The sequence below is a fragment of the Prionailurus bengalensis genome, chromosome C1 (assembly GCF_016509475.1).
Source record: "Prionailurus bengalensis isolate Pbe53 chromosome C1, Fcat_Pben_1.1_paternal_pri, whole genome shotgun sequence".
In the NCBI taxonomy this organism is placed as follows: Eukaryota; Metazoa; Chordata; class Mammalia; order Carnivora; family Felidae; genus Prionailurus; species Prionailurus bengalensis.
Window position 1 is genome coordinate 122,475,864 of NC_057345.1, and position 15,919 is coordinate 122,491,782.

At 34.8% G+C, this 15,919-nt stretch overlaps 1 protein-coding gene across 1 annotated transcript in view; it reads right to left on the reverse strand.

The window, feature by feature from the left end:
* DPP10 (dipeptidyl peptidase like 10) overlaps nt 1-15,919 on the reverse strand; it is a 640,613-nt gene that overhangs the window by 156,564 nt on the left and 468,130 nt on the right. The window contains exons 6-7 of the mRNA XM_043576604.1: nt 5,313-5,365; nt 5,133-5,214 (exon numbers count right to left, since the gene is read on the reverse strand). Of these exons, the coding sequence (XP_043432539.1) occupies nt 5,133-5,214; nt 5,313-5,365 (135 nt within the window). The remainder of the gene's footprint in view (nt 1-5,132; nt 5,215-5,312; nt 5,366-15,919) is intronic.

Genomic DNA, 15,919 nt, shown 5'->3' on the forward strand with positions numbered 1-15,919 from the left:
TTATTCAATGTGCTTTATGCTTATATGTTAAACACCAGACTAGCGCTATTGGTGAAGTACCACTACTCTCACCGTTTTATTTTTTTTAATTTAATTTAATTATTTTTTTAATATGAAATTTATTGTCAAATTGATTTCCATACAACACCAGTGCTCATCCCAGCAGGTGTCCTCCTCAATATCCATCACCCACCCTCCCCTCCCTCCCACCCCCGCATCAATCCTCAGTTTTTTCTCAGTTTTTAAGAGTCTCTCATGGTTTGGCTCCCTCCCTCTCTAACTTTTTTTTTCCTTCCCCTCCGCCATGGACTCCTGTTAAGTTTCTCAGGATCCACATAAGAGTGAAAACATAGGGTATCTGTCTTTCTCTGTATGACTTATTTTACTTAACATAACACTCTCCAGTTCCCCACCATTTTAAAGATAAGGAGAGTAAGGCATAAGAAATTACGTAATATTCTTAAGGTCAACATTTAGTAAGAAATGGATCCAGGAATTAACCACCTAAAAAACGACTCCCATGAGAGGATCTATGATTTTTATAAATTTTTAGTCCTTTTTATTATTTTCTCAACTATACTGAAAAACAATCCATAACAAGTAGGAAGCATTAAAGAAAATGCCAGCAATTAATACAGCTTCCCTCAGGGTGTCAAACTATTACTTTGGCACAAATTTTGGTACCTCTAAGGCTAGGAGAATGAGACTTAGATAAAACTCATGAAAGTTTCAAAGATTTTCTGAAGGACTCTCCAATGAGAAAAACATGAAACTGTCTTGGGTTTTTAGTTTCTGGAAATTTCTGTGTTGGGAATTTGCCTTTGGCCTAATGGACCAGCTCTCTTGTTGACATCATCAGAGTAAAACAGGTAAAACTAGAGCAAGTGCCCATTTTTTGCTGCTCACTCACCACAGCCCTACACTGATTCATGCCTTCTCTGAATCCAACCTGGCATCTCCATATCTAGCATATCCTAGGCAGTTTCTGCTGCCACTTTTTAGGAATATCGTAATGGAATGGATCTAAGACAGATCTATATATGTATACGAAATACACTGTTCTAAAAATTTTTGAATATGAAAAAGATAAAGGCAAGCATGATGTTTATCATTCACTGCATTTTAAATTACTAGCTTGTTTCCTTCATAATTATTTAATCAATCATTCAACCATTCGGTGTGGATATCACAGTGAATACAGTGTTATATAGGATTTCTTTGTGAAATACAAGTGTAAAGATGTTTAAGCAGCTTCTAATGTCTGGCAACTTTGTGTATGCTTCTTTCAATATTTTTGGTAAACCTTTGTTTTCCCAAAGTCTTCTTTGTCTGAGTTCCTAAAGCCATGTTAAACACGTAGGGGACTAAAGACCAGAGATAAGGGGTGCCTGGGTGGCTCAGTAGGTTAAGCATCAAACTCTTGATTTTGGCTCAGGTCACAATCTCACAGTTCATGAGTTTGAGCCCCATGTCAAGCTGTACGCTGACAACAAAAAACTGCTTGGAATTCTCTTTCTCTCTCTTTGACCCTCCTCCCTTGCTTATGCGCGCTCTCTCTCTCTCTCTCTCTCTCTCTCTCTATCTATCTCTCCCTCTCTCTCTCAAAATAAATATCCTTTCAAAAAAATTATTGGGAATCCTGGGTGGCTATGTCAGTTGGGCATCCGACTTCAGCTCAGGTCATGATCTCGTGGTGTGGGTTGGAGCCTGGCATCGGGTTCTGTGCTGACAACTCAGAGCCTGGAGCCTGCTTCGGATTCTGTGTCTCCCTCTCTCTCTCTGCCCCTCGCCTGCTCATGCTCTGTTTCTCTCAAAAATATATAAACGTTAAATTTTTTTTTTAAATAAAAAATTTTATTGTTGATTTTTTCTATGTTGAAAATAGTTTCCTTTTTTTAATATTCCATCAAACAACTAGTTTACATGTTTAAGGAACACATCCACCAAGATACAATGAAAGTTATTTCTGCATGTGAAAAATGTATTTCTTACTCTAAAACAGTCATCTACTGCACAGTTGACTCTGGAAATATTTCAGAGTGGAAAACTATAGAAGAAAGAAAAGAAAACACAAAAGAAAAGAAAAAAGAAGGAAGGAAAGAAGGAAGAGAGGAAGGAAGGAAGGAAGGAAAGAAAGAAAGAAAGAAAGAAAGAAAGAAAGAAAGAAAGAAAGAAAGAAAGAAAGAAAGAAAAGATAAAAAGAAAGAAAGAAAGAAAGAGAGAGAGAGAGGGAGGGAGGGAGGAAGAAAGAAACAACAACAAAAAAAGAAAAGAAGAAAATCTGCTAAGGCAATTACTCTACAACCCTTTTCAACCTGTCATGCTCCCCCTTCTTTATTCCAGTCATTCCGAAAATATTTTTAAAAATAATTTCATTCTTTTTTAAAAATATAATATTTAAAAATATATTATGTAGCATAATATATATATTATGGATATATAAAAATATATCATATTCCATGAACAAAGCCAACAAGCATGGTCAAAGGTCCTCACTTTTCTGATGAAAATGAGGTACCAAGAGGAAAAATGACTTGGCCAAGATCACATGGCCAATCACTAGCAGAGGTTCTATCACAGGTATATTCAATTCTAGAATATTTTAGGTGGAGAAGCTTTTCTAACGAACAGAAGCACTATTTAATAGCAATATATTATTCTACAGTCTTCTTGAGATGTGACATATCTTGTACTACCTCCCTATCTCACCAATCAGCCTATAAAAGTATTTCTTAGATTTATAAAATGAAATAAAAATAATAATGTATACCGTACTAAGGGGAATATTTAGATTTCCCAAATTAATTATCATAATGAGATGATGATGCAGACATTTCTGTTTTATAATGAGGAATTTGAGGCCCATAGGCAATAAGAAACACACCTTAGCCCACCCAGCCGTTGTTGAAGCAACAATTCAAAAAAAAAAAAATCTAGAGGATTCTAACTTCCCTTCATGGACTCTCCTAAAAGTCAGAGTTAGGGTTGGTCAATTAGAACCATTAAAGGCAAGTAGAATACTATGTTGATAAGAGTATCAACAATTCCATCCTGAAAGATTTATTTACCATTTAAACCGCCTCACTCTTAAAATCATAGTTTAAATTACATAATGCAAAACTGATAGCATGCTAAAGTAAAAGACCACACCCACTATCACCAGCAAAGAAATAAAAGTCTTAAAAATGTAATTATCAAGACAGATCTAACATGCATATATTAAACACCACACCTATCACATGAAAACGTAAGTTTATTATAAGGTAAAAATCAAGTCTTATAAACTTCAAAGTTTATAAACTAGATAATAGATCAAGTTTATTACAAAGATGTTTATGAACTCCATATATAGTTTTAAAACTAATTCTACATTTCTGTAAACTTAAAAACAAAGATCAAAATAGCCCATGTGAAAAGAAGAACATATGAACACTGAAATAATATTCAAATTAAATACTAATAAAAATATTATTATCAAACTTGCTGGATGAAGATAAAGCAAAATTTAGAGAAAATATAGAATCAGTGTTTCTGTATTAGAAAAGAAAAATAAAATACTAGCATTATAATAGAAAGGACTGTATAAATTTAAAATTTGGCCTTTGAGAAGACATATGTGAAGTTTACCAATATCAAAGTTGATCATGAAAAGAAGAAAGTACTTCTAAATAACATAGGAAAAGAAGAAAGTACAAAATACAAAGATTTAAAAAATGCTTTAAAAAGGGATAAAAACATTATGCTAACCAGTGGAAGTTTAGGTGAGATGGATTTTTAGCAATGTATAAATTATTGGGGTGCCTGCGTGGCTCAGTCGGTTGAGCGTCCGACTTTGGCTCAGGTCATGATCTCTCGGTCTGTGAGTTCGAGCCCCACGTCAGGCTCTGTGCTGACAGCTCAGAGCCTGGAGCCTGCTTCGGATTCTGTATCTCCCTCTCTCTCTGCCCCTCCCCCACTCATGCTCTGTCTCTGTCTCAGAAATAAATAAACATTAAACATTTTTTTGATTAAAAAAAAGAAATGTATAAATTATTGAAACTAATTTTAAAAATGCAAAACTTAATTTTATTACCATAATAGGATGAGTTCTTAAAAATCTCTCCCATACACACATAAATACCACACCAAACCTAGCCACATTCATAGGGTAAGTAGAGCAAGCACATCTTAATAAGACAGAAAGTATAAAAATTGGAATGGAAGAAGCAATAATGTCATTATTAAGAAACAATACGATAATACGGAAAAAGAAGGCATTGGTGAGAATATAGTACCAATGGGAATTCTCAAAGTGTCGCTGGTCTGCATATAAATATTCAAGCAATTTAGAAGTCAGTTTGGCAGCATGTACTGCATTTGAGCGTTCACATGCCATATAACCAAGCAATACCACTTCCTGAGCAATATCCCCTTAAGGTCTTTATACTTTCACCATGAGACATGGACAAAAATATAGTGTTGCTCAAACTGCTTTTATGCATCAGTAATGCTCTTTTTGAGTTGGTGATAATTTCAAAATGTAATATGACAAGAAATCTTCCCCTAAGAAACCAGTGTCAAGTGTAGACTTCTGTCTTAAATTTTTACTCTGAATAATGCATTAAGAATAAATAAACGACGATGGGGCACCTGGGTGGCTAAGTCACTTAAGCATCTGACTTCAGCTCAGGTCATGATCTCGCAGTTTGTGGGTTCGAGCCCCGCATCAGGCTCTGTGCTGAAATCTCAGAGCCTGGAGCCTGTTTCTGATTCTGTGTCTCCCTCTTTCTGCCCCAACCCCCACTCATGCTTGTCTCTATCTCTCATAAATAAACATTAAAAAAATTTTAAAGAAAGAATAAATAAACTTGACAATGTTATGTAATGGAAATTCCACAGAACTAGACCTCGGTATTCTTGGATCTCTTCTAGGTTCCATGATTTATAAACTTTTTTTTCTTTTTTAATTAATTAATAAAATAATACCTGTATTATTTTATATATTCTTAAATTGGAATACCAGATGGAAGATGGAAGGTAAATAGAAAACATCAAGTATAACAGGACAGTTTGCAAAAGGAAGTGGCTTCTGTAAACGTTTTCTACGGGGCCATGGCTGACAGTGTTTGGTGAATACCCACGCCTGTGCTTACCAGCTGCTGGCCTTGGACACCCCAGGCTGCATACTGCAAGACGGAGTCCTCTACTTCTGGAGGATTTAACTCCCAAACTTCCCTTGAAAAAAGGTAAATATTTTTACATGAACAAATTGACATTTACACCAATAATTTAGTTGGACAACTGCTAATGAAGACCAGCATCAAAGAACTTACCTTGTGTGTATGTTGTAAATCACATATGAAGCAGTATAGGAATAATGAAAAATCTGAAATTAAAAGAAAAAAAGAGTTATGGACCCTAGGTTGCAATAAAAGCTCTATCCTAAGGTGCAGATATGTTCTTAACAAAATCCGGGAAGTCCAAGAATTGATTTTAGAGAGAAATCAAATGTGAACTGTTCCAGTTCTGAGCCTTACTCCAGAAGCCTCATGACTCCTCTGACTGTCCTTCCAACGCTTTATTCAACCTAGTCCATACTTAAGTATAATTGTGATCATATTGCTGTCTTGTTTAAAATACCAAATGATTCCTCATTGCCTATAAAATAAAGTTCAAGCTTCATTGATGTTCAAGGATTTTGGTACTTTGGTTTCTACACACTTTTCCAGCTTTACCATCCACTACTTCCCTTTACCTAGTCTATGCTTCAATCACATTAGACACATTCCTGCTGTATATCCTGAACTTTTTCTTTTTCTTCCCCCCGCTAGGACATCTTTGGGGAAAACTTATATTGTTACTTTCTTTTCTCAGCACACAATTATAAAAGCTTCTTTTATTCCAGTACTGGATGTACACTGCACAAATATTATAATACTGTCAATTAAAACTCCCTAGAAGTCAAATTGCTATTTCTTCCTTTTGCAATAATAGCTTCAATTAAACATGATTGGCCACATATTTTGGTAAGACAATACTAGCATTGTCTATTTGCATTAAAATCACAATTCTTCCACCATTTATTATAGTATTGTGTTTTATAATGAAGCTTTATTCTCCCATTCCTTTTAAAATAATTATTAAATCTAAGATTGCCTTTGCTGTAGAGTTGCAGAAGCAAAAATAACTTTTCCTGGTTGCTATTTTGGCATTCACACTTTATGCTATAAAATTCCATATTTGACTACAAATTTTAAACCTTGAATTTACTACAAGAGCTGACAAAAAGATAAGAAATGTGACCACCTCTATAAACATTTTTTCCCCATCTCAGAAAGTTCTGTTGCCAAAGCAAACTGCCAAGTGAGCACTTTGTCTTCCAAGCAGACAAATGTGTCAATGACGTTATGGGTAAAAGGAGTTCGTCTCTTCATCCTGCCTGTTAATTAGCCAACACACTCTAGCTGAATTCTAGGTTCACAGGCATCTTGAGAGAAAGAGTTCCTGGGCATTACTGTTTTAGTCAAAGGAGGCCAAAACAACTAAGACAAAACCAGATATAACCACTGAATTTTGCTCTCTTTCTGTAATTCTTATTATAGACTTTGCTGACTCTTCTCAATGCATGAATTGAAAGGTCTCCAAATGATGTCCTCCAAATGATGTACTTTGGAAAGGGGGATATATAAACCCACTTTTTGCTTCATAGTTCTTCGCCCAGTACAACATTTTCCCCCATAGTTCATGCGTTGAGGTGGAAGTCCACAATAAAATTAATCTTAACTTGTCTTCAGACTCACAGAAAGCTGAAGTAACCAGTTGCGGGGTTTCACCTCTTTTACAGGTGTCTCACAAAGCCAGTAGTCTGCCATCTACAGATAACTAGAAACTAACCATTTATTCCTAGTTTAGGGCTTTCCTCTGAGTCCACTTGTCTTTGGAGTGTGTGTGTGTGTGTGTGTGTGTGTGTGTGTGTGTGTATACTTCCAGCAGATCTCAAACACTTCCTGTTTTATAACTTTCCATAATTAAAATAGTATTCTATGCCCACAATAGAATATAATAAGTATAAAGTAGGAAGGATCTTGAACAGGGTTTAGAGGTAGAAGTTTCCTTTCGTACATTTGTTTGCATAGTGCTGCAGAGATTTCAAAAGGGGGATTTTTCCAAAGAGAATTTGATTTAGCTTTACTGAACATCTTTATTAAGGTGCACTGGTCTAACACTGTGTTAATCTGCATTTCTCTCTCTTTCTTTCTCTCCCAATCTTTCTCTCTCCTTCTCCCTCCTACTCCGTGGATAGGATGTCTATTATTTTTATCATTTCCTCATTTCCTTTTATCCCAAATTCCTCTTCTACATTAGCTATGTAGGTTTTATTGCAGGATGAGAGGATAAAGATCGAGTCACGAAGGTTAGGAACAGTCTTTTTCCTGTAATGATTGGCTGCTGCATAATGAGAGCCAAAGTGAACGTCTGATGAGATCCTTGGGGAGAAAGATATTTCACAGCCCGAAATCACATATTCATTGCATCTCTGCAAATGATGTTCCACTGCCTGTTAGGGAGTGTGAAGGGTTATGGCAAAGGTAGTGGGAGTGGGGCAAACTTAAGAAATACTATGTAACAACTTGATCAAAGCTTACTTCTGGAAACTAGCCTTGGGATGTCCAATTATTAAATCTCATGATGCCAAAGATTTTGGGTGGAACAGAAAGCTTCATAAGATCCTGCAATCTAGTCTCATCCCTATCTTTTCTACGTTACTTTGGAACCTCAAGAAGAGGTTGATTACTAAGTGTTCATTGCTAAGGGTAGTATAATTGGTTCTCCTTATTTGCTGTAGTTTTGTGCTGTAAGTCATCACAAACTCTGAATTAGCAAATACAGAACCATCGCCTCCTAGAAGAAATACACAGCTAGTTTCCTATGAGTCTCTGGTCACAACATTTCCATCAACCAATCAGTACATAACATTGTTTCATGTGTATTTCTTTCAAAAGACGCTATTTAATATTTAATATTGTTGATTCATTAACTCTGAACTCCTGGCCAGCAGCATTATAACTCATGCCTGAATAAAGTTTATCTAACACATGTGCTTTCTCTGTAAAGCATATCACAGCCTCTTGTACCTAGCCACAACACTAGAGAGCACTTCAGCACTGTGCTTGGGGGGTATTTTAAACAGCAAACACATCAACACAAAATACAACTGTGAAAAGCAGAGCGCTAAAAGGACTATGAAAAGGACACTAATTCACCATATGATAGCTAAAACAAGAAGGCAGAGTGTCATCCTGTTTGATCTCAGCTTGGCAAATATGTATTAGGCAGCCCAAATGTTTTGCAGCTCTGCATGTGTCTGGAAATGCCCAAGAAACACAGAGAGTATTGATCTTGAGGTTATAAGTAAATTTTAGAAAACAACTAAATTTGGAAATCTGGAATCCACAAATAATAAAGATCACCAGTATTGGTAATATAGACATAGCATGCTATATTACTGGAAGAAAGAAACAAAAAATAAGCATATTTAAGACTTGCCAGAACTTGGATGCAAGAAAAGCACAGAAGTTATCCAGAATGGTGGCATTCATGTTCTGTAAATGCAAGCTAGCTACCTCCATTCATTTATCAAACATCTTTTAAGCAACTTCTTTGACGCAAGCCCTGCACTTAGTACCATTAAAAAAAAAAAACAAACTGTGGGTCACCTGGGTGGCTCAATCAGTTCAGTTTCTGACTCCTGATTTCAGCTCAGGTCATGATCTCATAGTTCGTGGGGTCGAGGTACTCGTTGGGCTCTGCGCTTATCACACAGAACCTGCTTGGGATCCTCTCTTTTCCTGTCTCTGTTCCCCTCCCTTGCTCTCTCTCACTCTCAAAAATAAATAAACACTTAAACAAGCTTGCAATAGTAAAGATTATTTTAAAAATAGGGTAAAATACAAAAGAATATCAATTGATCATTTTTATTTTACTCTATTTTATCTGTCAATTTATAAACATTTATTGAATACTATGTGCAAGCTCGTAAGTTCAGTTCCTTGCCAAATGCCAAGGCCATAATAAATGTAATTCCTGTCCCCAAGGAGCTCTTGATCCAGTCAGGGTGACAAGGTTGAGAAGCATTACATTAGTATAGAGCACTCTGTTGCAGGTCATGGTTAAATTAGGAATTGCAGATTATAAACCTATAGGCTTTCCAAGAATCAATTAATCTTATTGCTTTCAAGATTGTAACTGTTAACAAGAACAATTTTTGAATTGAGCATATACTATACACTGGACTCAGCTGAGTGCTTTAAATATATTAACATTTAAGTACACCGTAAGAAATATATACTGTCATTCACAATTCTCACGATAAGTGAAGCACTGAAAGTTTAAGTAGGAGACAGAGCCACAATTTGAGCTCACATCTGTCTGATTATTGTGACTTAATCTCTCTGCACATTCTCTTTCAGGGAGCTGGGACAGGAAGCACGGCTCCAGCTTTGCAAAAGATTCATTTCTGAAAGACCTATTAAGCCATCATGCAAAGATTTATTGACAGGAGTAGGCATGAATTAATTGTGATTACCACAGTGAAGAGAGATTTCATTTTAGAAAGATGATCTAATAGATCAGATTAAAAATGTAAATCCCCTTCTCCTTTAGCTGTTTTTCACATTTTTTTTTCTTGGAATATCAGTTATTACCTAACACATCTATGGGGATTCGTGTCAAGGAGAGTTACGCTTACAGGAAACAAGAACAGGGCACTCCAGTAATTTATGATTAAACCAGAGGTTTATATCTCAGGGTGCCAAAGCTTTTTCTGCACTGCAGTTAAACTGCCGAATTGGTATAAAGAGCATGCATTTTCATGGCCTGGAGAATATTTAAAATAGGATTATGGATTTGCCATGGACTCAAGCAGTTCGTTAACTACAGTGTGAGGAAGCAAGTCTCTGAGTTAATAGCGTTTACAAATAAATGCCAGGGAGAGAAAAAAACAATAAAGGTAAAAGGGCACTTGTTTCTCTTGGAAGTAAGTGGTATGATGACGTCAAGCTTGTTCTAGGATGATGGAATCCCTTTTAAGATGAGTAAGTAGTGGGGCGCCTGGGTGGCACAGTCGGTTAAGCGTCCAACTTCAGCCAGGTCACGATCTCACGGTCCGTGAGTTCGAGCCCCGCGTCAGGCTCTGGGTTGATGGCTCGGAGCCTGGAGCCTGTTTCCGATTCTGTGTCTCCCTCTCTCTCGGCCCCTCCCCCGTTCATGCTCTGTCTCTCTCTGTTCCAAAAATAAATAAACGTTGAAAAAAAAAAAAAGATGAGTAAGTAGTGACTCTGTTGCTGGAAAAATTTTTATTATTCAGTGAAGAACTAAGCTATCAGAATACTCAAATATAGTAAAAACAGTTCATATAATTTTAAGCTGCAGCTCTACAGAAATTTTCCTAAAACATTATATGAAAAAAGCTTTGTGAATGCTGATCAAGTATTGGTTGAAAGGGAAAGTAAACATCGGAGGGATTAAGGGTATATTAATATTTTTCAGTATTTTAATCTTTCATTTGTTTTCTCACTTAATGTTCATCATAAACTTTTAGATATTATTCACCAAGATATACAGTTAATAAAACCAAGATTGCAGTCTAAATCTTACTGATTCCAAACAGGCAAGGACTGTTTTAATGTGTTACCACAAACATGAATTATGTAGTATTCTTTAATTACTTCACCATTACAATAAGTGGTAAGCACAGGAACATACTCGAGATGGTGAAACTAAATATAAATGTTGGTGAAAAAGATAAAGTTTAGGTGTTGCTTGACTTCATCTCTATTTATGCCCAAACCTAAATAAAACAAATAAAAATAAACTTACTACTACTACTAAAAAAAAAAAACACTATCTGCCAGAAAACAAATTTAGTCATTCTGTTAGTTTGTAGGCATCACAAAGCCATCACCACAGAAGATACATAGTAAAAGTAATATTTATATTTCTCTTTGCCCTAATTGGGTCTAGTTGGGTTCCCATTTGGAAAAAAAAATAGGATATTATTCTGGCTATTTTAGTATTCATCATGTATTCATTCTGAACTAAATAGTATAGTCACTCTGAATTGAAATGTGATACTTTCAGCATAGTGTGTAAGTAGAAACCTAATAGGAGATTGTATTAGGTAAACATGTTTCCATATAATACATTAATTTTACTTAAGAAAAAGGATAGTTGATGATTCAAGTCTAAAAAGCAGGTAACACCAAAAATTACCTGGGCATCATTTCTCAATTCCAGGTAGGACTGCTGTGCTCAGAATATAATCATAGCCAGCACAAGATGAATATAATGTATTATACAATAGGAGATCTTTGAATAAGTAGAATAGCCAATCTCTGATATATTCCATGTTAGATAAATTAACTGATCATCACAGACAAACCCCTTCAAATTGATCTTAGAATTCAGTTCATGAGAGGTCTATAATACAAAATTTCATTTCAATGATACTCCATAATCAAAGTTTCTTAATTATTTGACATGGAAATTTCACCATAATATACCTCTGATTAAAGTACCAACCTCATTGACAATGCCACTCTTTATAATAAAAATATTTTCATGTACCAGACCTTTCTGCATTAATTAATGCAAATAAGCTACTTTCACACCAATTGGCATTAAACTATTTCGAATGTCCAATCACTGAAAATATCTGGTTTGATAACCTGAATAGCATGTAAAGGTTAATTACTGACACTGGTACAGTAGGTTTTCAGTTGGTATTGAAATAAATTTATACATCATCTAACCATGTATAAACTAGTTTTCTCTCTAGCATGTCAATGCAGAAATAAATACATTGTAAGAGGACAGAGTGAGAGACAAACTCAACCTTATTCCTATGTAGTGCTAGAACTAAAAAGTCAAGAATGAAAATCAACGTTTCCACATACAAATATTTTGCAGGTTCCCAGTGACTGAACCAAGTATGTAACTTAGAAAGTGGTCCATTCTTTCCCCACAAACTTTGGTGAAAAAGTTCTCTCTTCATTTAAATTGAATTAAAATGTAGTTTATGTTTTCGTGAGAAATTTATTTGAAATATTTAATCTGCACATCAGGAAAATACAGCAAGCAAGATATATCCAACTGTTTTGATACAAAATTTAGAGGAAAAACTATATAGGAATTATTTAGTTATTCCATGAAGTTATGCCAAGAGAATAGAGCCAGAAAAACTCAAACCAATTTCAATTGGCAACTTTTTAATATCTTGAATAAAAGTCTCATGGTGGCATAGGAAGACTCTTAATTCACCTCCTCCCAAAGAGACACCAAATCTACACCTATATGTAGAGTAATTTCTTCAAAAGAACTGGAGGCTGATTGAACAGCTTCCACACAGCAAACACTGAAGAGACCATATAGAGAAGGGTAGAAGAGACACAGACATAGTAATGACAAGAACCCTACACTGATGTGAAATCTACAGTAAGGAGATACCACTGAAGGGTCTCCCCTGCCCTGAGGCACAGCAAAAACAAACAAACAACAACAAAATGAAAACAAAAACCCAGCAGTTTAAGGGACAACTACAGCCTTAGAGATTAAAAAAAAAAAATCCATTTACTAACCCTAGAGTAACTGACACACAGGCAGGGAACTACTGGAATTCTCTCTGGGGTCAGAGGTGCTAATTTTTTATGTTCTCTCTCTACCTTGATAGCACAGATGGGAGTAGGGTCCAGATACTCTAAGTGGACTGCTAGGGCTGCCCCAGTGCACCTTGAGTTCCTAGCCCTCACCAATTCCAGCCATCCCATCAAGACAGCCCAGTAATGCACATTTTGGGATCTCCCACAACTTGTGCCCACTTCAGCCCCAGTTGGCTTGTCAAAGCCACCAGGCATACACAGTTTACAAAAATAATACTCTGACACAAGGCCACTCCTTCAAGGCCAGGAGAGGCAGCTATCCCATGTAACTCATAATGTTTTTATGTTTGTCTAACATAAAAAAACCACAATGAGGAGACAGAGAAATAGGTTCCAAATAAAAGAAGAAAAAAAAAAGTGGGGAAAAGACACATACACTAATGAAACAGAGACTAGTAATTTACCTGATAAAGACTTCAAAGTAATGGTCATAATGATGCTTAACAAAAGCGGGAGAAGAATGGAAGAACACAGTGTGCACTTCAACAACAACAACAAAAACAACAATGACAAAAATATAAGAACCAACCAGAGTTATGGAATACAGTAACTGAAATGAAAAATACACTATGGAAATCCACAACAGAAGAATGGATCAATGTTCCAGGAGAGAGACAGAGAGTGTCATGCAAACAGAACAGCAAAAAGAAAAACAAAAAGAATTTAAAAAAAATTAAGAATAATTTAAGGATCTCAGAGACAACATCAAAAGAAATAGCATTCACATTATAGGGATCCCAGAAAGCAAAGAGAGAAAGGGCAGAAGACTAATTTGAAGTAATAATGGCTAAAAAATTCCCTAACCTAGAGAAGGAAACAGACATCCAGGTCTAAGAAGGATAGAGAGTATCAAAGAAGATGAACCCAAAGAGATATACATCATGATATAATATAATTAAAATGGCAACAGCTAAAGGTAAACAGAATATAAAAGACAGAAAAGAGAAAAACAAAACAAATTATCACATATAAGGGAAATACTGGCAGGCTACAAGCTGATTTTTCAGCAGAAACTTTGCAGGCCAGAAAGGAGTGACAGGATATAATTAAAGTGCTAAAAGGAAAAATAAAAATAAAAACAAAAAACAAAAAACCTAACCAGAATACTGTATCTGCCAAGGTTATTATTTGTAATTGAAAGAGAGATAAACAGTTTCCAAGTGAAGCACTGGTTTATCACCACTAAACTAACATTATAAGACTTGTTGAAGGGTCTTCTTTAATTAAAAAATAAAAACCATAACTAGAAATAGGAAAGCATATGAAAGAAAAAATCTCACTGGTAAAGGCAAATATATTAAAAAGGATGTGGATTGGCCACTTAAATATTTAGTATGAATGTTAAAAGACAAAAATTGTGAAATCACCTATAACAACAATTAGTAGTTAAAGAATATACAAAGTAAAAAGATGTAAAACATAATGTCACTAAAAACAGGGTAGGAGGAATAAAAATATAGGGCATTTGAACTTACGTGACAATCAGCTTAAAATAATCTACAATATATATGTCAATATGTATGAACCTCATAGTAACCACAAACCAAAAATCTACAATAAATGTACAAAAAATAAAGAGAAAGAAACCCAAATGTAACACAAAAGACTGTCATCAAATTGTAAAATAAGACCAAGAAAAGAAAGGAACAGAGAACTACAAAAACAACCAGAAAAAAAATTAGAAAATATCTGTAAGTACATACTTACCCATAATTACTTTAAATGTAAATGGGATAAATGCTCCAATCAAAACGTATAGAGTGACTGAATAAATGCAATAAACAAACAGAAACAATAACAAAACAAGACCCAGCCATTTTAATAAAAGTATGGAGTTTTCTCAAAAAATTAAAAGTAGAATTACCATATGATCTAGTAATTCCACTACTGGGTATTTATCCAAAGAAAACAATAACACTAATTTGAAAAGATACATGCACCCTTATGTTTAAGGCAGCGTTATTTATAATAGGCAAGATATAGAAGCAACCCAAGTGTCCATAAGTAATTGGTTAAAGAACATGTCGTATAAAGAGACAATGGCATATTAATCATAAAATGAAGGAGATTTAGGCATTGGCAATAACATGAGTTGACCTAGAGGGTATAATGCTAAGTGAAACAAGTCAGACAAAGAAGGATAAATACATATGATTTCACTCATATGTGGAATTTAAGAAATAAAACAAACAAAGAAAACAAATGGAAAGAGACACAAAAAAATACTCTTAAATAGAGAAAACAAACAAGTGATTTCCAGAAGGGACAGAGATGAAGTAGAAGATTAAGAGTACTCTTATTGTGATGAGCAATGAATAATATAATTGCTGAATCATTATATTGTACACCTGAAACTAACATGTATGTTATTATACTTTGAACAAACAAACTAAAAATAAGATCCAGTTATACACTGCCTTCAACACAGACCTAAAGATATACACAGACAGAAGGTGAAGGGGTGATAAAGGATATTGTATGAAAATGGAAAGAAAAATAGTTGGATTAGCAATACTCATACCAGACAAAATAGACTTTAAAACAAAGAATGTAACAAGGACAAAGAAGTATATTACATAATGATAATGCTAAGAAGAGGACATAACCCATAAATATTTATGCACCCAAAATAGAAGCACCTAAATATATAAAGCAAATATTAACAGACATAAAGAAAGAAATTGGCAAGAACACAGTATAGTAGGGGACTTTAATATCCCACTTATATCAATAGATAGATCATCCAGACAGAAAGTCAATATGGAAACATTGACCTTAAAAGACAGAGTACACCAGGTGGACTTAATATATACATATGTGTGTCTGTGTATATGTTATATATGATATTATATATTACATATTACATACTATATATGTAATATATATGTGTGTGTATATATATATATATATATAACATTTCATCTAACTACTGAATACATATTCTTTTCAATGCACATGTAATATTATTCATAATAGAGCACCAGTTAGGCCATAAAACAGATACTTATAAATTTAAGAACATTAAAATCATATCAAGCATATTTTCTAACAAAATGTTATAAAACTAGAAATCAATTACAAGAAGAAAACTGCAAAAACCCCAGACACATGGAGGCAAAACAAACAAATGGCTCAACAAAGAAATCAAAGAAGAAATTAAAAAATACCTTGGGAGAAATGAAAATGGAACCACGATATTCCAAAATCTTTGGGATGAAGCAAAA